At 42.4% G+C, this 24,398-nt stretch overlaps 1 protein-coding gene across 5 annotated transcripts in view; it reads left to right on the top strand.

Moving 5' to 3' along the window:
- FOXN3 (forkhead box N3) overlaps nt 1-24,398 on the top strand; it is a 368,264-nt gene that overhangs the window by 327,026 nt on the left and 16,840 nt on the right. For 3 of the 5 annotated variants that reach the window (XM_029058902.2, XM_029058898.2, XM_029058897.1), the window contains 2 exons: nt 8,162-8,227; nt 17,711-17,816. In XM_029058902.2, coding sequence (XP_028914735.1) covers nt 8,162-8,227; nt 17,711-17,816 — 172 coding nt within the window. The remainder of the gene's footprint in view (nt 1-8,161; nt 8,228-17,710; nt 17,817-24,398) is intronic. The other 2 variants (XM_029058903.2, XM_029058904.1) reach the window with 2 other exon arrangements.

The raw sequence follows: 24,398 nt of genomic DNA, 5'->3' as shown, positions 1-24,398 counted from the left end.
AGTCAGAGGTCATGGGTTCTAATCCCGGCTCTACTGCTTGTCAGTTGTGTGACTTTGGGCAAGTCACTTAACTTCTCTGTGCCTCAGTTACCTCATCTGTAAAATGGGGATTAAGACTGTGAGCCTCACGTGGCACAACCTGATCACCTTGTATCCCCCCCAGCACTTAAAACAGTGCTTTGCACATAGTAAGCACTTAACAAATACCATCATTATTATTATTATCATTATTATTATTATGGCACCCACCCATTGAGGGGTCTTCTACAGTCTCTGGGGTCTGTACAGTCTCTGGATCTGAGAACTTCTTGGATTTTTGCTACATATAAAATAACATCATCTCCTACTGTGAATCCCATCTCCTTTAGCCTATTTCATTCCCTCCTCCTAATCATCTCTGATATCTTCTTTTTAATGATCTGTCACCCAGGAGAATGAGATAACAGCACTCAAGGGTGGCTGCATGTCATTACAGCTCAGTCCTGCAGCCTTAAGTATAATAGATGGTTGTTTCAGTCTTTGTAGTGTGTGGTTAGGTGTATTTTAGCCCGAAATAAAAATACTTTGGTGATTGACATCATCTCTGTGTCCCACCAGATTATCTACACCAGCTGTTGTGTACATAGTACTATGTACTATGCTTGGCACATAGTAAACACCTAAAGGATATATTATTATTGCTAATAATAATGATAGTTTATCTGCTATTTCTTACTGTGGATACCCCTGTGCAGTGCCACTACATCTTGATCAGTAAGTACAAACTTTACATATTTGACTAAATATGAAGGGAATTTGACTGCTTAATCATTTTCATTTATGAAAAGGCTCTATGCAACTTTTTGTTTTCTGCAGAATGTTTTTTTTTTCCTTTTAGAAATTTAAACTTTTTTTCATGATATCCCAGAAGGGCAAATTTTTTTTAAATGAATCATTTCTTTGAACAACAAATGATCAGCAGTATTTATTGAGCACCTACTATGTTCAATACACTTTATACTAAGCACTTGAGTAAAAGACACAAACTGTGATTTTGGGTAAACCAGGTTTTAAGTATTTGTGCCCTAAGAAGGCTTTCATGATTTTTTATTAGCATCTATGTGTCATGTGTGCTAACACCTCTTATTGACCCTTCTAGGAAAAAAATGGATGTATTTACCTAAAGTAATGTCTACTCCAAGTCCTTTAAATTTTAAGAAATTTTTTACAACAATCCTAAGGGAGAGGCTGGTTTTATCTCCATTTTAAAAGGTTTATCAGCCAAGAACCAGAGGAAAAAAAAAACTAAGTTCCCATGATCTCATAACAACAATAGCAGAGGCGGGAATTGATTCTCATTCCCTCTCTTGTTCCTTAGTCAATGAAGTCATGCTCTCATTCCATTTACCACCCTCCTCATATCTGACAGATAGTCATGCTCCCCACCTTCAAAGCCTCATTAAAAGCACATCTCCTCCAAGAGACCTTCCCTGACTAATCCCTCATTTTATTCATTCACTCATTCAATAGTATTTATTGAGCACTTACTATGTGCAGAGCCAATTCAGCAACAGATAGAGACAATCCCTGCCCAATGACGGGCTTAAAGTCTAATCGGGGGAGACAGAGGGACAAAAAAAAGACAACATAATCACGATAAATAGAATCAAGGGGATGTACACCTGATTAACAAAATAAATAGGATAATAAAAATATGCAAATGAGCACAGTGCCGAGGGGAGGGGAAGGGAGAGGGGGAGGAGCAGAGGGAAAGGGGGCTTAGCTGAGGGGAGGTGAAGTGGGGAAGGGGGAGGGAGAAGAGGGTGGAGGGGGAACAGAGAAGGAGCACAGGGAACAGGGGAAGCTCAGTCTGGGAAGGCCTCTTGAAGGAGGTGAGCTCTCAGAAGGGCTTTGAAGAGGGGAAGAGAGTTTGGTGGAGGTGAGGAGGGAGGGCATTCCAGGACAGCGGTAGGACGTGGGCCAGAGGTTGACGGGATAGGCGAGAATGGGGGATGGTGAGGTGAGTGGCAGAGGAGTGGAGCGAGCGGGGTGGGCAGTAGAAAGAGAGAAGGGAGGTGAGATAGGAGGAGGCAAGATGATGTACAGCCTTGAAGCCCAGAGTGCAGAGTTTTTGTTTCGTGCAGAGGTTGATAGGCAACCCCTGGAGGCTTTTAAGGAGGGGAGTGACATGCCCAGAGCATGTCTGCAGGAAGATGATCCGGGCAGCGGAATGAAGAATAGACTGGAGTGGGGAGAGATAGGAGGAAGGGAGATCAGAGAGAAGGCTGACACAATAATCCAGCTGGGATATTATGAGAGCTTGTACCAGTACGATAGCTGTTTGGATGGAGAGGAAAGGGCGGATCTTGGCGATATTGTAAAGGTGAGACCGGCAGGTTGGTGATGGATTGGATATGTGGAGTGAATGAGAGAGCTGAGTCAAGGATGACACCAAGGTTGCCGGCCTGTGAGACGGGAATGATGGTCGTACCATCCACAGTGACAAGGAAGTCAAGAAGAGGACAGGGTTTGGGAAGGAAGATAAGGAGCTCAGTTTTGGACATGAGCTTAAGGTGGCAGGCAGACATCCAGGTGGAGACATCCTGGAGGCAGGAGGAAATACGAGCCTGAAGGGAAGGGGAGAGGACAGGGGAGGAGATGTAGATTTGTGTGTCATCTGCATAGAGATGATAGTTGAAGCCGGGGGAGCGAATGAGTTCACCAAGGGAGTGAGTGTAGATGGAGAACAGAAGAGGGTCATTCATTCATTCAATAGTATTTATTGAGCGCTTACTATGTGCAGAGCACTGTACTAAGCGCTTGGGATGAACAAGTCGGCAACAGATAGAGACAGTCCCTGCCGTTTGACGGGCTTACAGTCTAATCGGGGGAGACGGACAGACGAGAACAATGGCAATAAACAGCATCAAGGGGAAGAACATCTCGTAAAAACAATGGCAACTAAATAGAATCAAGGCGATGTACAATTCATTAACAAAATAAATAGGGTAACGAAAATATATACAGTTGAGCGGACGAGTACAGTGCTGTGGGGATGGGAAGGGAGAGGTGGAGGAGCAGAGGGAAAAGGGGAAAATGAGGCTTTAGCTGCGGAGAGGTAAAGGGGGGATGGCAGAGGGAGTAGAGGGGGAAGAGGAGCTCAGTCTGGGAACGCCTCTTGGAGGAGGTGATTTTTAAGTAGGGTTTTGAAGAGGGAAAGAGAATCAGTTTGGCGGAGGTGAGGAGGGAGGGCGTTCCAGGACCGTGGGAGGACGTGACCCAGGGGTCGACGGCGGGATAGGCGAGACCGAGGGACGGTGAGGAGGTGGGCGGCAGAGGAGCGGAGCGTGCGGGGTGGGCGGTAGAAAGAGAGAAGGGAGGAGAGGTAGGAAGGGGCAAGGTGATGGAGAGCCTTGAAGCCTAGAGTGAGGAGTTTTTGTTTGGAGCGGAGGTCGATAGGCAACCACTGGAGTTGTTTAAGAAGGGGAGTGACAAGAACTGACCCTTGAGGAACCCCTATAGTTAGTGGATGGGAGGGGGAGGAGGAGCCCTTGAAGGAGACCGAGAATGAACGGCCAGACAGATAAGAGGAGAACCAGGAGAGGACGGAGTCTGTGAAGCCAAGGTGAGATACAGTGTGGACGAGAAGGGGATGGTCGACAGTGTCTAAGGCAGCTGACAGGTCGAGGAGGATTAGGATAGAGTAGGAGCCTTTGGATTTGGCAAGAAGGAGGTCATGGGTGACCTTTAAGAGAGCAGTCCTGGTAGAGTGGAGGGGACAGAAGCCAGGGTTGTTTTTTTTAGGATGGGGGAGACATGGGTATGTTTGAAGGCAGAGGGGAAGAAGCCATTGGAAAGTGAGTGGTTCCCACTCCCTTCTGCATCACTCTTGCACTTGGATTTGCACCCTTTATCCCTCTCTCAGCCCCACAGCACTTATGTACATATCCATAATTTATTCATTTGTATTAATGTCCGTTTCCCCCTGTAGATTTTAAGCCTGCTGTGGGCAGGGAAGGTCTACTAGCTCTTATGTTATTCTCTCCCAAACACCTAGTGCTCTGCATATACTAAGGGCTCAATAAATGCGACTGATTGATGAATGGGGAAGCAGTGTGGCTCAGTGGAAAGAGCCTGGGCTTCGGAGTCAGAAGTCATGGGTTCGACTCCCGGCTCTGCCACTTGTCAGCTGTGTGACTACGGGCAAGTCACTTAACTTCTCTGTGCCTCAGTTACCTTATCTCTAAAATGGGGATTAACTGTGAGCCCCACGTGGGACAACCTGATTACCCTGTATCTACCTCAGCGCTTTAGAACAGTGCTCTGCAGATAGTAAGCGCTTAACAAATACCAACATAAAATTGTTTAGGACTCAAAAAAACAGCTTTTCAGATGGTGTCTAAATGGCTGATATACTATAAAACAGAGACTGGCAGTGAAATGCAGGAATTGGTTGGACCTTCTGGGTTTCCCGAAGCAGATACATGAAACCTCATGGACAGAAATGGCTGTCTCAAAACAGCTCTTCCTTTATGCTAGCTATTGTGCAGGCTGCACCATTTTCCGCTTCACCACTGGTGCTGGTGGTGAGCTGTGGTTGACTTGGGAAAGTTGGGAAACACAAATAACTCATCAAGGGTGTCTGTGGATCTCCAGTCATTGTGATGATTTCTCTTCCCACAGCATAACAATGGTCACTTCTACAAGATTTGAAAGAGAGAATAGGAAAAAGTCCTGAAGTTGTGGCAATATGTCTCTTTCAGTGCCTCAGCAGTGGGGGGATTGTGATATGATATCTTTTCAGTCTTGGCAGCTAAATCTAATCAATGGCAGACACTGGTCCTGAGAATGTGAAGAGGGAGAGGCTCCATGTCATGATAAAACCCCGAAGATCATTTTTCTACCACAAGTCTAAGGGAAAATGTGTGCTTTGTGTTTCTTTGCTTCTTCTCTCCCCCCGCAAATACTAGAATGTAGATCACCACTCTGTGTATTGACAATGTCTAATTAGAAATAGAGAATTAATTTTCACTTATCATGTTGATGCTTATTGGCCTATGGTAATAAAAAAAGGTATTAAGTGCTTATGTGTCAAGCTCTGTGCTGAACTGGAGTAGGTAGAAGACAATCAGATGGACCCAGTTTCTGTTCTGTGAGATTCACAGTCAAGGAGAGAGGAATGTCAGGTGATTTATCTGGGGTTTGCAGATAAACTGAGGCATGAAGAAGTTAAGTGATTTGCCCGAGGGCATACAGTAGGCAAATGGTGGAACATGAACTAGAACTCAGGACTCCTGACTCCCAGGTCCTGTGCCCTTTCAACTTAGCCAAAGTTAATGTCAAAGGAAGACATATATCCTGTGCTCTGGAATTGTTCAGTATAAATGAAAGAAAATATTGACAGTCAACAAGGAGCCAACACAAAGGGTGGGGTGGGGTGGAGGAGGATGATCACAACAAATTCATATTTTATAAGCTTCTGGAAAGTGAGTAATTCCATTAGAAATACAGTTGGATTTTAGTGGTAGGGATTCAACAAAGGAGGAAGATTTAAGGAGCTACTAAAGTATGGAAAAGAAATTAGTGAGCAGGGTGGGACCATTAACAATCTTATCAGTCCGTCTTTGGCTTTTATGCAAAGCCATTTTCCAGTTACCCTCTGACAGTTCTCATGCCAATTTGTGTCATTTTACTACTTTTTCTGTGTAACTGAACAAATGCAGTGCAAGTCCAATAGCAATGGTGATTATATTGTTGGAAGAAAAATATTTTTCATGGCTTTTCAAGATTTTACCATTGGTAAATCTAGGTACTGTCAGGTCCTGGTGACTCTCATTAAGCGTAATAATGAGACTTGGTTACACTTCCCTGTTGAAGCTATGGTCCTTACATTCCCTCTTACATGTGTCAGTGTGAAAGTAGACATAAGCAGCAAAACACTTTTGCGCATCACAGTGAAGGAGATAATAGAAAAGTTCAGTGCCGCCAAAACTGTACTTAGAGTTTGAAATTAGAAGAGTATTCTCGCAAAGATCTCTTTGAATGCTGATGGTTGGCTTCATTTTCTCCTCCACTTAATTACTGTTTTTGCTTCTACCTTCTCCTTGGTCCTTGTTCATTAGAGGAAAATTTCCTTTTATTTTCCTTCATTCTCCAAGCTGTATTTTTTTCTTCCCATTGTCTCTAATTCTTTCAAAGGAAAGGATAAATGTGCTCATTAAAATGTGCTAAAAGAACAAATTAAAAAGTTGTCTGGCTCTTCTCTTTTACTCCATTAAATCTCCTTATAGTGTTTCTGCAGCGTTAACTCTGGGTGAGTCGCATTGAAACTTGTCGAGCCGTGATGGCTTTGCCCTTTAACCTTCAGCACTTTCCACTCATAATGGTGGCACGGGCTTTTGCACAGTGAGAAGCAGCTTGGTTTTTGAATTATCGTTCCGCAGAGCCCACAACAAGATAGACCCCTTCTAAACTTGTCTAAAAACATACACTCCTCCCCACCCCCGACTCTGTTGGGTATGCTTTTGTGCATGATTTTTCTCAGCACGACTTGTGCTAGACTGGTAATGAACTGAGTTTGCAAAGTCCGACTTTAAAGGTTTGTTAGCAACTCTTGGCAACAGACTGCAGCCGAATCTGTGATTTGAGCACCTGTCGTTCTATAAATGGACACCTGTGCCCATCCCAACCATCAGTGGATTGAACTCAGGGAGGCCATTCTGGGACTAGCTGCAGAACAGCCTGATTGTCGACTCAATCAACAAGTATTCATTGAAGCACCGCTGGGAGCACAGCTCTGTGCTCTTACTGTTTTGGAAATGAAGCATTTCATGTGGTCAGATAAGTTGATTTACCTGGTAACAAACCCAGTAAGGTAAAGTCTTACCTCTCTTACGGACTGTGAGCAACTGGCCTCCACTGGAGCCAGGAAGTACTGCAGCATAGAAGTTAGTTTACTTTTTTTTAGCAGGCATTAAGTCTTTTATAGCCCAAATCGTCTATATTATTAATAGCTTGTGGGGCGTTAGATTACATCACATTATTCCCCTGGAAATTAAATTGCACATATAAAGTATGAAAAATGTATTTTTTAAACAGTAAAAAGTAATTTTCCAACATAATACCCCAAATAAAGTGCCATGGAGCTATTAACAGTAAATTGAATTTTTGGTATGTAATTTAGTACAAAAACTGACAAGTGAAAAAACCCCCAATCATTAGTCATTCAGTTTAACAGCACAGAGGCAGTAATCTGCGAGGGCAGGCATTTTGATGTCTGCTTCAATTGCACACTTCATTTATTTGGACATGGCACAGGCGGCGGCTTCTGTCACACGGGATCACTGCACTATTAGCAAGTTTCGCCCCAGGGCAGCTGGGACGCTGTGTTGGGGCAGATGTTCTTTTCAGCTTATTCAGTGGCCATTCTTGGGGTTGTTTACTGTTACCATGGTGACCCCCATTTCCATAGCAGCAGCGCTGCTGTTTCTCAGTGGAAAGTGAATTTAGTTATAAAAGGATAATATTTTTCTCTGTCTCTATAACCTGCCATCTGTCAACGAACGGATCAGTATGGATTCAGAAACCTATTAAGAGGAACGGCAATAGAGTGATGACTTTTTGCCTCGATTAAAAGGAACAATAGGTGTGGAGGCAGTGATGTGTGCCCTCAATAACAGAACTTCATTTTTTTTTTCAAATATGTGGGGGAGGGTCTTTTCTTCCCACCCATCCTCGTAGAGTACAATTTGAGCTCTCTCTGACACTTAGAAATCACAAATCGTCAGGTTAGCATCTCCCTCGAGGCAGGTGTGCTTTGTCTCTTCTCTCCCTTGAGTTTGTCCCAGTTCCTTTACTCCTACACGGAAAGGTGAATGCCCTTCTTTTTGGTCTTGTACTCTTGCTCCACAGACCAACAGATTCCGGAAAATACATTCTGAGATGAATCAGTGATAATAAACCAGGCTCCCCTGAATAGGGTCTACATTTGAACATACTTCTGTTTCCTCCAATTTTGCTGACATGTACATTAAATCACATTCTGGAACACCCTGTGGGATTTGTAGTCTTATTTTCTCTCATTTTTCACTGTAGCAATTCCGTTAACTATAAACTAGCAGGGGGTAAAAACACCCAAACTAGCTCAGTTGTAAATAATGTATTTATTGGTTGATTTTTCCAGATCCTGACATTGATGCTGCCACTGCCATGATGCTTTTGAATACTCCCCCTGAGATACAAGCAGGTTGTGAGTAGATATTTCTATAGCATACAGCACCATAGACTGTAAAGGTAACCTTCTCATTTATATGAAAGCTCAGAGGAGAAACTAATGCAAAAATATATCCTTCTGGGTAGGCATATACACTCAGTAAAATACATGCCTAAATGGATATGTCAATACAAAAATGCCTCATGCACACGTATGCTTACATACGTGTATGTCAGGTAGGGGTACCAGTATAGTCTCCAATGCTCAAATGTAAACGTTTGGGGAAACATACAGCCTATGGAATGAGGACTTGGCTAGTCCTTTTCTCCAGAAAGGATTTCCATTCACCAGAACCCTGTGGGTTTTAGGGGGTCTCCACCTGGAGAGGGCTAAATGGGGTGGATTAGCAATAAAGGCTGACAGACAGGCGCACCCCGAGACAATGCCTCCTTTTAGACCATCCCTTCACAACAGAGCAGGCAGGGCCCTCTGCGAGCCCCAGGCAGCTGCTGGGGATGGGCCCTGCCGTCCCTCGTTCATTCAACCAAAGTTGCAGGAAGTCGGCTTTCCAGATCGTATCCGAACTACAAACTGCAATGGTTTGTAAATCCAATTACGTAGCTCGTCAGAGTAGTAAACCTCTGATCTTATCGGAGTGGTAAGAGATTATTGTGCCTTCCAGAGTATTTATCCACAACTGTTAAAGTTACTATTTTTTTTATCAATTGGTTTCTGAGGAGGAGCCTAAAGGGGAACAGTAAGTTGTGGTTAATGGAGTAGTAGCAGCTTCAGAAGCATGATGTAGTTGTTCTTTAGGCTAGAGCTATATTTCAAATGGAAGAAAAAGGCTACCCAAAAGAAGTGCTGGATCATCAGATGTGGAGGATGATCATGAAACAAATAAGGAGTTTAAAGAGTTTGCCTGACCCACGGGGCATACGATCTCTCCAAGACCCCACCTCTCAAATATCTCCTCCATCAAAACCTAGAAGGAAAACACTTTTGGTAGAGCCCTAGTTTTGTTGGTAGGGTGTGGCCAAGCACTAGCCATTTGAAGCCAAATTGGGTTCTTAGTCATTTTTCAGTTCACTTTTCAGAGGAGCACCTAGGTTCACAAAACCTCCTTGGATACATAATTATTTTCATTTCAACAGAGCCACCAAGCAAAAGTCCAGTGATGCAAGTTTCCTTATTTTGCTTTCACTGTCATTAGCTCTTTGAAAAATAGGAAATCTAAGTAGTAGATAAATTCCGCTCCCTAAAGGCAAATGTCTGCCAGGGGCAGGAATTCTGCAAGCATGGCAATGGCAGACTGACACGTAAAGAAGAAAAATCAATAATTTGTCCCTGCAAATAGTAATAAATTAATAGGACCTCCTATTTATTGAACCCCTACTATGTCTAATCCCTACCCTCAAAGACCAATAATTTTAGGATTTTTCTAAAGCATAATTGTGGAAAATTACTATCCTATCTTAAGGAAGAATATTGCACTCCAATTAGTAATTCTCAATTTACGCTATGTTTCAAATGCCCATGAAGTGTTTTTCTCACTGTCCCTTTGAAGGAATAAGTATGTGATGTGGTTCTTCAGCAAAACATCTACAGCCCTCCATCCTCTAGTGTCCATTCACTGGGGAATCTAACCACTCTCTCTGAGTGTGTATGTAGCTATGTCTGTTTTACTATTCTTCCCATTTGAACAGGGACCATGTTGCTCTGTGTATGTGCTAAATGTGGTTGATGCGGAGATGAATGATCCAGGATCCCTTTACATACTGAGTCCTCATGAATTCCATCCACTGGAAAGTGACTGTGGCTCCTGTTGGAAGGCCCTGTCCTTGTTTACAGTTCCACCTTTTCTCACCTGAAAGTTTATCCATTGCCTTTGTTCAAAAGAGGCACTCCCTCTCTAAAAGCTGCACAGCAGCAAATTCTACCCAGGTGTTTGGGTTTCCCAGGAGTCGGGCTACAGTGTGAAGTTGTTCATTACCACTTCTTTTGTTTGCCTTCCTTCCGGGATCTAAGTTAATCTCTTCTTACTGTAGCTGCTTAGATATCCTGCGGTTGCCCATCCTCTGCATGTAGTCAAACCAGCCAGGTTGTTTTGCAGCAAAAAATGCTCCACTGCAGACTCTGGATCACTTCTAGGCCTTGGATGTTGGGGCAGTGTTAGCTAAAGAGGCCGGATTCTCTTGACTTCAGAGTAGGATGGGCTATGGTGCTTGGGAATGGGACAGTAGTCATGTTCAGGAACATGGGCAGAAGAAGGAAGAGAGGAAGGGAGAGAGGGAGAAAGGAAGGAGGGAAGGAAATGGAGAAGGAGGAAGAGGCAAGAGAGATGAAGAGGGAGAATAGGAGCAGGCGATAGGGAGAGGAAAAGAAAGGGGGAAAAAGTGAAAAGAGGGAGGGAGACTGTTCTTTGAAGACTCCCATCATCACCATCCTTCAATGTCACTCCCCTCTCCCTGCCTTTCACTTTCCACAAACTAGCTTCTCACCCTGCATCTTTGACATCTGATCTCTTATTTGTCCTTGTTATGTCTTGGTTTTCATTACTGCCACAGCTTCCTGCTGTGCCTATACTGGACAGGCAGATTTTCTTAACTTAGTCCCTGCAGACCTTTTAAAGCTAGCACTTTCTACCACAGCAAAATCCTTTTAAGGAGGGGACTTAAAAGGTCAGCAGCCTACTCAATCTTTGCTAGTGTTGGAAGTCAAATATGGAAATATCAGTAACAACTGGTGAAAAGGTAACTGGGATATCAGGCTCAGTGGGGCAAGTTGTACCGGTCTGAGACTGTCCCCGCTGTGATGAAAACACCTCTTCCCATTTGATTACTGTGAGCTCAAAAATGATGCTGATGAAATTGCTCAAGGAGATGGATGTGAATTTGTGTCTCTTCCAAGTCTCACTGTCAATGGAGGATGGAAACTTCCAATACTCGGTAGACCAGCAATGTAGTGTGGAAGTTGATGCTGCATCACTGTCACCTGTGGACAAACCTGGAAGATGGCAAACTACATGCTAGTTAAGGAAAAAAGAATAACTGAATCCTGGTATTCTTTAATGACCCCCAGTAGTGCCACTTTGTTAGCCAGCTAACCATGGAATTGCTCCCTTACATTTTGTACAAATCACTATGACAGATTCATAAAGTTGAAGACTTGCAGATGACATTTTTCTGAAAGATTTGTCCTCATGCTTTCCTCCTTATTGGTAAGAAATCCTTTCTGTCAAGTAGGTGATAGTAGTACTGACAGATTCTCCACAGAAGTCTTAGGAAGGACTTGAGGTAATTGGCTCCAATACAGTAGTCTATCTACCCAACTTAATTGCTGGGAATGGTAAGGGGACACCAAGGTTAAGCTTGCCCTGTTTTTATTCAAGTCAAAATAAGCAAATTTATTTCAAAAAAATTCACCTGGTCCTTGGCCCAAATGATTTGAGTTTGCTAATTTCCTCAAGATAGCCCTGCTTGCTTTATTTTTTTTTCTATCTCCATGTCCAGGAGCACATTTTTGGATAAAGTGTTACCAAGGTAGTGGGAATCGTCTCTGAATGACTGAAGAAAATCTTTGACCCCATATAGGTTTTTCCTGATGCAAATAGAGTCTTCACTATAGTCATTCACAATCTTGCACTAAGTTCTGGATGGTTTTGGCAAAATAGCCCCAAATCACATATTTGCCTTCTTGCAAATGTATATAAGGTTGTCTTTTGTGAGAAGCAGCCTGGCTTCATGGAAAGAGCATGGGCTTGGGAGTCAGAGGTCTTGGGTTCTAATCCCACTTCCCCATATCTGCTGTGTGACTTTGGGCAAGTCACTTAACTTCCCTGTGCCTCAGTTACCTTATCTGTAAAATGCGGATTAAGACTGTGAGCCTCATGTGGGACCTTGTATCTACCCTGTTTATCTGATTACCTAGTATCTACCCCAGTGCTTAGAACAGTGCTTGGCACATAGTAAATGCTTAACAAATATCACCATCATTATTATTATTATTATTATTAATCAAAGAACAGACCACTGAAGGTAAAATTCACCTACAAAGGCTTATGTGACTTTTCTAAGTTTTTCCTCAAAAAGAGCCTCTCTTGGCATACTGTGTAGTCTCTTCTTCTGACTATCCCCACCTAATCCCCACTCCGGCCCATATTTCAATTTGCTGCCCAAATCCTTTTTCTGAAGCATCAACCCAACTCCTCAAAAACCTCTGGTGGTTAGCCATTCCTATCCGGATCAAGCAAAAACTCCTAATAATTGACCGTAAGGCACTCCCTTAGCTCTTTCTGTCTTATTCTTCATTACACCCAAATTCACATTTTTGTTTATTCCCATGCCAAACATCTCACTGTGCCTTGTTTTTGACTCTCTTGCCTTCTATTCCTTGTTCATGGTCTGTCCCCCTACCTGGAGCTCTCTCAGCCTTCAACTCCACCAGACCTCAGCTCTGTCCCTCTTCAAACGACTTCTGAAAATCCAATTTCTCCAGTTTTCACTGGTAATGTTTTCTCTATAGGATTTATCCTTTGAACAACCACTTCAACATTTAGGCATCCAAAACTACCTATAGCACTTTCGTATACAACTATACATATATGTATATATATATATATACCCCACTGCTTAAGCCCTGGTTTACTCACCTCTCCATCTTTCCATTCTCTTTTCCTTTCTTTAAAGGATTATGTGTTTTCTCTCCTCTGTTAGATTATAAACTGCTTCAGGGCAGGTGTCATGTCTCTTACTTCTCTTGTTCTCTCCAAGTGCTTGGTACAATGTTCTACACACGACACACTCAATAAACACCAATTATTGTTATGTTTGTGCTTCTAGAGCATAGCCATTGGTGTTCCATACTTTTCTGTGATCTGCCTCTAAGATTTCGGGTGTTTTTTTATAACCTATTCAAAACTTAGAGAATAGAGAGGCAGCATGGCTTAGTGGAAAGAGCCTGGGCTTGGGAGTCAGAGGTCATGGGTTCTAATCCCAGCTCTGCCACTTGTCTGCTGTGTGAAGTTGGGCAAGTCACTTCACTTCTCTGTGCCTCAGTTACATCATCTGTAAAAATGGGGTTTAAAAAATGTGAGCCCCATGTGGGACAATCTGATTACCCTGTATCTACCCCAGTGCTTAGAACAGTGCACAGCACATAATAAGCAGTTAACAAATACCAACATTATTATTATTGTTATTACTTTCCCAAGAACTTAGAATAGTGCTCTGCACACAGTAACTGTCCAGTAAATACCACTAATTGAGTGACTGACCAGTCTCCTGAAGAAGTGAAAAGGTTAGGATAATTCCAGGTCCCAGACCTGAACCATTTACCAATTCACTTCCCACAAACCATTAAAGGATGAGAACTGATTACATCCTTCTTCCTTAACTCATCCCCTCTTTGATAGGAAAAGACCAGATCACCATCATCCATCTCTAAAACTTAAATTAGCCTTATTTTCATTTCATGTTTCTTACTAAAATTTTCCCATAGGCTCACTCTAATCAAACTAACTAATCACACAGCAAAATCAGACCTGGGAAAGGCATATTACCCAGTGTCAACTTGGCACATCATTCACTCAGCATGCGAAACCAGAGCCCAGAACTGAAAGGAGAAGTGCCAGGGTCAGAAATAGCCTGCAAACCCAGCAACATGGGGCTCTGTGACAGCAGAGAGAAGGGGGGATCTAGGGACAGAGTGTGAGTCCCTCCTCCCGGAAAAGCAGGTGGAAGGATGAACTTCAGGAGAGGGAAGGATTAGCAGGATTACCTGCTGTGCAGCATATGGCTTCTATTAGTAGAGCCAGGGCGCTTCTCCAGGGTCCTTGGTGGGGACTCTAAGTTTCTCTTGGTAGGGGCAGAAACCAATGACTCAATGCCAGGAAGAATGTTAGAGGAAATCAGACACACACAAAGTACTCAGAAAGGAAGAGGTGTTTTAAATGCCATAGAGCCTTCAAAAATGATCATGTGTTGCTTGTACAGACCATGACCCAAGGACAAGGCAGCTGAGCAGGCCTCTTGGTTTTAGAAGAGATTTGAAGCTTCCCAAGAGCATATTCGAGTGAGAAGGAAGAATATTTTAGAGTCTTAGGTTATGAAAAGCAGCATGGCTTGGTGGATTGAGCACAGGCATGCGAGTCAGAAGAAGCTGGGTTCCCAACCCAGCTCTGCCACTTGTCTGGTGTTTGACCTTCACTTCACTTCTCTGTGCCTGAGTTCCCTCATCTGTAAAATGGGGATTAATACTGTGAGCCACATGTGGGACATGGATGGTGTCCAATCTGATTTGCTTGACGCCAAGCTGACCAATCGCTTAGTACAGTGCCTAATGGTTAACAAATACCATTAAAAAATGCATATGGGAATGTGCTGATATGCGTAGCACTGAACCCTTGAGTGACACTTAGAAAGCTCAATATCAGAGCTGTGCCACTCTTAAACAAATGTGGCTCCCCCAGCAGTCTATTAGGCACTAGGGAAATGATCCAGTGAGGGCAAGGAATACAGAACCAGAAGTTCACTTGTTCTGCTTGATTAGAATCTAAAATGTAATCTCTATTCTCTAACATGTTTTTCTTTTTTACCAATCAACATCCTTAAGTCATGTGGGCAAGGGAATTGTGTCTACCAACTCTACGTTGAACTCTTCCAAGCACTTAATATGGTACTCTGCACACTGTAAACACTCAGTAAATATGACAGATTGATTGATAAGACTGTGAGCCCTATGTGGGAAAGGGACTGCATCTGACCTGATTCCATTGTCTACCCCAGGGCTTAGAACAGATACATAGTAAGTGTTTAATATATAATAATAAAAATAGTAATAAAATGTGTTGACATCTCAAGAGATGATAGTGGGACATGTTGATAGGGGATGGAGAAAGGGATCACGTTGCAAAGGGTTCATGAAAACTGACCACTAGAGAATATGGATAAGGGAGATGGATCATCATTAGGATGTAATCACACCTCAGGATTAGAGAAGATGAAAAACTTTGTAATTCCCCTGAATTATGTAGGCCATGAAGTTTTTTCTACTCTCAAAACTCTCATCTAATATCAAGTAATGAATTGTGATCTAGAAGCAATGTTAACACTGAAATAGGCTGACCAATAAGAAGTTGACAGACAAAAATTAAAGCCTCAATTCTGTGTCCAGACAAGAAAGCAGTCTAAAGGATTTAGGGCAGAGCCCAGGCTTAAGAACTAGTGGTACCAGGAAGCCCAATAAGTGGCTTTGGAAAGGTCTTTTAACATCACGCCTTTATCAATTGTTAAAGATAATGTCTTTGAAGGAGATTTTTTTTCAGCAGAGTCTGTGAATTAAGCTTTGCAAGTAACATAATAAAGCAGACATACAAACTTCTTTTCTTGCCCCACTACTATGCATTCAAACTCCAATGGCTATGCAGCCTGAAAATTCCAACCAGAAATCACCATTCTTTATTGCTGGTCTGGAATCTGGAATCTAAGTATGGCGAGATTAGGCATGGTTTAAGGCAAGAAACGACTTTTCTTTTGTGAATCCAGGTGGTTAAGACATCATTTCAGAGTTTATGACGAAAAGGATTGTCAGCCTGTAGGAGCTGTGTAAAAATATTTGGAGCTGAGTTTTCCAAGATGGTGTGTGGCTCTTATTTCCTCTATTCCATTATGCTAAATGATGGCATTGCAGCATTAGATTCTAGCTGAAACAAAAGGGTTCCTCTCTCTCTCTACTCAGTTTATAAGAAAGGTGAAGCTCCTGTAAATTGCATGGATTTGTTTTGAGTTCTTGAGAATAATACTGTACCAATGCTAAATTTTCTTCTTGGATTGGGTAGTGTTGAAGGTCCATATGAAAGCTCTGTTATAATGAACGTCCTTTCCCCCCTCCCATCCCCTCTCTGGTTTATATTTTCATGAGTGAAGAATTAAGGAGTAACCCAAAAAAAGAGCAACAAAATTAAGGCCAAAGCATTTTGATATTTTATATGGTAATCTGAGTGGGATTCTGGCCCTACCAGAGATGTGCCCAGAAATGTGCTGTTTGGAGCTGGACACAGTGTCAACTCTTTCTATCAGTGCCGCTTGATTGTGGGCAGGGACCGTGTCTACCAACTCTGCTATGTTGTACTCTCCCAAGTGCATAGTACAGTGCTCTGCACACAGTAAACACTTAATAAGTACTTTTGATTGATTGCTTGATTGATTGACCTAGCAAGTTTTGGTGTGTCTTTGGGAAGTTTGAATCCAGGGATGATAGATACACTGTTGTGCTTCAAGCTAAAGAAAGCCTGCTTATTTCATAAACAGTGATCTGTGTCACAGAAATCAAATATTGCAAAAGAATCCACAATGCTTTATTTTGAATCCTTTTCATAACTTGGAGAAGAAGTGTGGCCTCGTGAAAAAAGCCTGAGCCTGGGAGTTTAGCGGTCATGAGTTCTAATCCCAGCTTCTCCACTTATCAGCTGCATGACTTTGGACAAGTTACTCAACTTCTCTGTGCCTAAATTACCTAAGATTAAGGCTGTGAGCCCCATGTGGAACAGGGTCTGTGTCCAACCTGATTAGCTTGTATTTACTCCAGCACTTAGAACAGTGCTTGACACAAAGTAACAAATACTATTATTATTATTATCTGCAATGTGACCTTGGACAAGTCCCCTAACTTCTCTACTCCTCAGTTTCCTTTCTGTAAAATGGGGATTAAATCCTACTCCCTCCTACTTAGACTGTGAGCCCCATGCAGTACAGGGACTGTGTCCAAACTGATAACCTTGTGTCTACTCCAATGCTTAGAACAGTGCTTGGTATACAGTAACCACTTAACGAATACTTTAAAAAATGGCTTTGTGGTGGTGTTTTATTTCTAAATAGTCCTCTTGATTAACCTAAAGAAGGTGATTTCAGGACACATGGAGTGTTGCTGCTTCTTGGTATGGTAAACTTTTGATGATCTGTGGAGCTAAGGCACTTGAGGAGCATAGATGATTTAAATCCACCAGTGGCCTGAAAGTATCATTTTAGCCAAGTATTCCACCTCACCTCCCACTGAATCTTTTAAGAGAACTGCCAAAAAATCACAAAATGGATTGGTATGCATTATGCCTGCTTCTTCTTTCCCCCATAACTGGGATATTGGAGGTCCTAGCCAGCAGTGGCATGGTGTGTAATGGAAGCTTAGGCAAGCAGTGAACAGAGCTAAAGCTGGGCAACAGGAAGGGCAAGAAGGAGAAGTAAATAGTCTGCATAATCTACAAAGTTGCTCATTTACCTCTGACTCTAGAATTTCCCTCGAACTCAGAAACCTACTGTATGGATGCACATACAGTACTCGTAGTCTTCCAGGTGCACTACTTTTTAACTTGGCAGCTTTAATTTGACCGTGAACCACTGGCTTGACCCTGCTCGTTCTGTATCTCTCTTGGGTTTACAACATTTCCCAACTTTATACTGAAAATCCTAACACATCTGAGACCTCATGTGTTGCTTAATATGGTGTCGTCTTTTTCTCTTTCAGTTCCTCCAGGAGTGATTCCAAATGGAGCCCGTGTCCTGAGTAGAGGTATGTTCCCTGGAGTTCGACCATTGCCAATCAATCCCATCGGAATGGCTGCAGCAGTGAGGTAAGGGCTAATGTCTACAGAAACAACAAAGTGGCAAGAATATATGACTCATTTTTTTTCCCCAGTGATAATACGGATGAAGAGGTGAGAAACCACCAATCAAAGATATAACAGGTTTTAACTTTGTTTTCCAAGCCTAAAATAATGCCTGGTGTCGAGAATTTTAAATATCTATCATATAGTGAACATCACTTGTTCAAAAAGTCTCAATGTAGTTTTTTCAGGGAAACTAATCTTCATGGTTTTTCTGAAAATGTAAGTATGTAGGAGATTTTTTTTGGATTTGTTTTCAAGCATGGAAATTGAATAACCTAAATAGCTCAGAGTAGCCTACTACTTATTTAGGGAGTAATTCATCTTTTTTTTTCACCCTGTTTGCACTATTTGTAAATAATTTTTATCTATCTTCCATATTCAATTGTGGGGTCATAGAAGCCGATGATCATGTATCTTGCTTCTCTTGAACCCTCCCAAGCTCTGAGTAGGGTGTTTCTCTCTGAGAAGGTGCTCAGTACCACCCTTGATGATGGTGCCGGAAGCCAGGGACATCAGGAATGGGCCAGCCATCATTTATAAACCCACTGATTTGTAAGCAAAGAAATCCCTTTTTACCTTAGAGAACTATGGTTCATCATAAGGAAAAGCCACCCTGCAATTAGGGAACTAAGGTGAAATTGTGAGCATCTGCTGGAACCCCATTGAACCAGCAGAGTTCCTGGTCTGATGGAGTCTTGTAAAGAAAGATAGGTGAGCGTCACTCCTGAGAGGTCAGGACCAAGAACCTGCACAAATCAATTACAGTCATAGTGGTTTGCCCAATCCCACTTACATTCTCTCAAGTCTGCTAGCTGTATTCCAGCATTCAGGCATTTCAGCTGCTTGAGCAAATAGGCGAGCAGGGATGCAGCCCTTTACCAGGCTCATGCAAAGGTGTTTTTTTTTTTTTAATGTGCATGTTCCATTAATGGCTGAAGTGACCGAAGTATAGTACTCATTCTGTGCATTAGTGCCATAACCCAGCAGTCAGTTGCTTTAGTGGCCATTGCAGTGTTTGCCGTCCATATTAGCCAGGTATTTTTCCAGATTCCTGCTGGGCCTGTCTTTCTCATGGGGCACCCTCGGTGTTTCTTTGGCCGGAAACCTTCATTATTAGTGGTCTTGCCCCAGTAAGCAAAACAGGACTATAATTCAGATCTCCTGAGCCAATAGCATAGTTTATAGTATGCCCTGAACAATTGAAACATTGTAAAACAAAAGCCTGGTGGCAGAAAGAGACTGAGGGGGCTCCTGGGAACTAGAAATCGGAGGTGGTGGGTAGAGACATAATCCTACCCAAGCCTCAGGACATGAGTTGCTTGAGGATAACCCTGGTGAGTGGGTTCCCAATTGCAATGTATTAAAATTCCACCCAGCCAGATACAGTGAGTAGTTTAGTGCACAAGGGGTGGCTTGCATCCTTTGAAACTCACCTCTGAGATGGATTTTGCCAGTGCAGAAACACCATGAACTTGTGTATGGAGCTGCACATAAACACACGTCATCTGACTTCCAACCACGTTTTCTATTTCTGACCTGACTTCCGAAAATCCTCATTTAGTAATTCAGCATTTCCCAAGCTTATTTATCAGTTTTCATGGGAATAACTTGTTTTAATAAGGAGATTCTGCTCCCAGTTTTCCATATTATATGGATCAGGTTTAATCTCAAATTTTAGGCCACTCGTTCTTTAGAGGGGTTACTGAAATGTCTCGAGTGAGGAAAATGGAGGTTCTCATATGTAAAATGGGGATTAAGACTGTGAGTCCCCAGGTAGGACAGAGACTGTGTCCAACCGGATAAGCTTGGATCTACATCAGTGGTTAGTACAGTGCCTAGCACATAGTAACGGTTTAACAAATGTCATATTAAAAAAAAAAGAGAAGAGAGGGGCAGCCATTGGAGTGTACCATGGCCTATAGGAATTGGGGTGGTCAGACTGAGAGAAGAAATATATGTTGGGGGGTGAGTCAGGGAGATCCAGGAGGGCTCAGGTAAGGAGGCCGCCATCTGAGCCAAGTGGGAAGACTGGGAATCAGGAGACCCAAATTCTCGTTCAAGACTGCCACTGGCCTGCTCCGTGATCTGGGGCAATCAATCAGTCAGTGGTATTTACTGAGAACTTATTCTGTGCAGAACTCTGTACTAAGTTCTTGGTAGAGTACTGGCAAAAGTTGGTGGACATGTTCCCTGCCCACAAGGTGCTTACAGTCTAGAGGAATCACTTAACCTCTCTCAGGCTCTATTTCTAAACCTACAAAAATGAGGACAAAGTATACCTGCTTTCCCCACTTCTTTTAAATGGTATTTGTTAAGGTTTAACTATATACCAGGGACTGTACTAAGCACTGGGGTTCATATTTTTAATCCCCATTTTACAGATGAGGTAGCTGAAGCATGGAGAAGTGAAGTTCACACTACAGGCAAGTGACAGATTGGGATTAGAACCCAGGTCCTCGGATTCCCAGGACTATGCTCTTTCTACTAGGCCATGCTGCTTCATTTAGTCTTTGAGCCCTGTGGGACCAGAAGTTGTGTCCAATCCCATTATCCAGTATCTACCCCAGGGCTTACCCTAATGTTTGATACAGAATACTTGTTTAATAAATACCATAACCAAGTGACCTACCCAGAAAACTTTCTAGTTCCCCAGGATGGAAAAGTAATGATTTCAGCAGGAGAACGCCAACTGACTTCAGTCATGAGATTCATATCATGGCTCCCTGCAAATTTTAGTAATCAAAAACAGTGACTCTGCAGGGTGCTGAGCATTGATGATTTTGTACTGAATAAGAAAGGGTTGGAAGGTGAAGTATTGGAAGTCATTGGAGCAAACTGTTGAGATCACCTTGGTTTCTGATAAATTACCACTTAGTCCATACTAATGAGCATGTCACTTATTCTTAATAACGACAGTGAATGAGTCGTATGGTTTCTAGGTTTGGGCATACCCCCTACTCATCCACTACAGAGCACATATGATCAGTATGGAGAGACTGTCGTCTCTCTCTACAATCATCTTGATGCTGAGAAAAATTGCCCAAACAGAATGCATTATTGTGCTTTTGAGTAATCAAAGCAAATCCATGTTTGCATCAATAGAGATTAGTCATTGAAGAGAGTTATTATGCATTAGTGCATTTGGCTCTATTGCACAAATAGATTTTTTTCCCCCAGACAAATCTGTAAGTGGTGGGCTGTGTGAGGGGGATAGAACACATTGACACCTTTTGTGTTTGTGGCTCATTCTCTGGGGCTGCCTTCAGAAATAACCCATTGGGAAATGTTGAAAAAATATTCTGGTACATTTCTTTCACACCAATTGTTATTCAGTTTCACCCCTCTCATCTTTTGCAAAGTGTCAAATGAACTTAAAGACTAACCTGAGGAAATGAAAACAACAACAAACACCCAGGAGCCTATAATTAATCTGCACATCCCCAGGGATGTCAATCCCAAATTCAGCTCCTGATCAAGTCCAGCAGTGAATGACCAAATACTCTAGCAATTGTTCATTTTCCTCGGATTTCTTTGCTTTTTGCACTCTATATAGTCCCTCAGAAATGTATTTAGGGCTCTCTAAAGAGATCCTGCTCTACACTGCATTAATTTTCTGATATCTTAAAGGATCCACTCTATAGGGAAAATATTTGTCTATGGAGAATTTTTCTCCCTTTGCTGAAAAGGCCATGCCATGTTTGTTTTCTTAACTCTGAAGCTGTTATTGACATTAGATGAAGTGTTATTTTTATTAGCTGATCGTTACAGGCTTGTATTTGCTGGTTCCTTTGCATAGAATTAGGATGTAAAGCCTCATTATAAGAGTATCTGTCAATAGTGTAATTGACTTTACAGTGTTGACTTTTCTCAATAACCCCAGATACAAGCTCATCATAATACATGTGAAACCTACTTCATTTTGATTTGTCTAGGAATAAGTCCCCTAGGACATGCTATCCTCCAAATGAGGACTGTACTAATCCTGCTTCCACATCCTTGGGGCTGTATGTTGCTTCCAAGAAGCCTTCCCTGACTAAGTTCTCGTCTCCTCTTCTCCCACTCACTTCTGCATCGCCCTGACTTGCTCCCTTCATTCATTCCCCCTACTCAGCTCCATATCACATATATATATGTCTGTAATTTATTTATTTATTTATGTATATTAATGTCTGTCTCCACCTCTAGACTGTGAGCTGGCTATGGTCAGAGAATGTCTGTATTGTATTGTAGTTGTGGGCAGGGAATGTGTGTGTTTATTGTTGTATTGTACTCTCCCAAGCGCTTAGTACAGTAATTTGCACACAGTAAGCTCTCAGTAAATATGAATGAATGAATGAATGAATGAATGAATGAATGAATGAATATGGCCCTTGGGCACTCTGGAGCCAGGTTGGGCTCATTTCAAGGGAGTAGAAAGGAGCTTGATGAGGCTTTTTGGATCCCACTGACCGCTTCAGGTATTGAACCTGGTATTGAACCCTCCCCCCATTCCTGCTCAAACTCCTTTATAGGGTTGTATACACCCACTGTCTCCTCTTAGAGTTCTCCAAATCTCTTCTAGACCCTTCTAAGCCCTCATTTCCTCTTTTCTAATTCCTCATTTCCTCTTTTCCCACTCCCTTCTGCAATAGCTCTGATTTGCTTTCTCTATTTACCCCTCTCTCAGCCCATCAGGATTTATGTACCTATCCACAATTTATTTATTTATATTAATGTCTGCCTCCCACTCTAGACTCTGAGCTAGCCGTGACCAGGGAATGTGTCTACCAATTAGGTTGTATTGTACTCTCCCAAGCACTTAAAACAGTGCTCTACACACAGTAAGAATACAATAAATATGATTTATTGATTGATTATTAGACCTTTCTATAGTTTGGCTTCCACCATGTTCATACACATCTTCTCCTCCTTGTTAAATCTTAAGGACTCTCCCCTAATCCTCCTCAACCTCCCAGTTGCCCTTGAAACTGAAGACCTCTCTCTTCTCCTGGATGCACTAGCTAACCTTGGTTTTACTAGCCCAGTTCTTCCCTTAACCTCTCTGGCTTCTTCTCACCTTCCTTCACCAGCTCTTATTCTGTTCAAGATCTCCTACTGTTTTCATTCTATGGTCACTTGTTTGGGGAATTTATCCGATTCCACAGCTTCAACTTCCACCCTTCTGCAGTTGATTCCCTAATCTATCTAGCTAGCTCTGACCTCCCTCCGAATCTGCAATCCTGCATTTCCTTCAGCCTCCAGGATATCCCTATATGTGCTTCATGCAGCTTCCCATTTCTCTCTGTGCAGTTACCCATTCCTCTCTGCTTAAAGCAGAAACTTCTTGTCTTTGATATTCAATAAGCTCTCTCCTACCTGCTTATTCACTCTTTTCTCTCTTCACAGCCCAGTTCACACTCCATTCCTCTCAAGCTACCTTGTCAAGCTAACTTGGTTGCCTCTCTTATTTGCCTCAATGCTGATCCTTTACCACAACCAAGCCCTGTGTAGAACTCCCTCCCCCTTCAAGTAATAATAATAATGTTGGTATTTGTTAAGCGCTTACTATGTGCAGAGCACTGTTCTAAGAGCTGGGGAAGATACAAGGTAATCAGGTTGTCCCATGTGAGGCTCACAGTCTTAATCCCCATTTTACAGATGAGGTAACTGAGGCCCAGAGAAGTTAAGTGACTTGCCCACAGTCACGCAGCTGACAAGTGGCAGAGCTGAGATTCAAACCCATGACAAATAGAACACAACTTTCCCTGTCTTCAAAGCGATTCAGAAATCACATCTCTTCCAGGAAGCCTTCCCAGATTAATTTTTACTTTCCTCTCCTTATGTCTCCCCAACTGCCCCCTCAGCACATCAACACCACCTGAGCATGAATGAATTTCCATAGTACTTCTGTACATATTTTTATCACTTTATGAGCATCTCATGTACAAATCCCATTCCTTTATCCTGTCTGGAAAGAATTTTAGTGTCAGGAGTGTCAGTTTTTTGAGGACAGGGGCCACATCTACTAACTCTGTTATACTCTTCCAAGCACTGTATGCCAAGCACACAGTTGGCACTCAATACATTCTGTTGATTGTTTGATTTTTAAGAGGACAGAGCTGACCCCTTGGATGCCAAATCAGAGCCTTGCCCTGAATTCCACTCCAGGCTCTAACTTTCAAGTCCTAAGCCAATTTTCAGTTCCAGAGAGGCTTTGAACTGACTGTGACAGTGGTGTTAAACTTCAAGCCTTGTGTGTGGTGCTTTCTGGGAATTGTTAAAGGCAGCATGGTTAGGTGGAACATTTATGGTTCTGAGAGGAAGAGACTTGAGTACTAGTTCCAGTTCTGCTCTAGTCTGTCATGTGACCTCAGTTTCCTCATCTTTAAAATGGGGATAATGCTTGGTTCTCCCTACATCACAGGGATAGTTTGTGGACAAATACTGTGAAACTGCCTTGGAAAAATTCCAGTTCTCTATAGCATAAAGTATTGTTTTGTTTTAAAAGTATCAAAAAAACTAGTGTGTCTAAACTGACAGTGGTTGTGACTTGACTACACTTTTAAG

Source organism: Ornithorhynchus anatinus, chromosome 1 (genome assembly GCF_004115215.2).
Source record: "Ornithorhynchus anatinus isolate Pmale09 chromosome 1, mOrnAna1.pri.v4, whole genome shotgun sequence".
NCBI classification, from domain to species: domain Eukaryota; kingdom Metazoa; phylum Chordata; class Mammalia; order Monotremata; family Ornithorhynchidae; genus Ornithorhynchus; species Ornithorhynchus anatinus.
The sequence above is the reverse complement of the archived record's forward strand: the minus strand, read 5'-3'. Positions and strand labels throughout refer to the sequence as shown.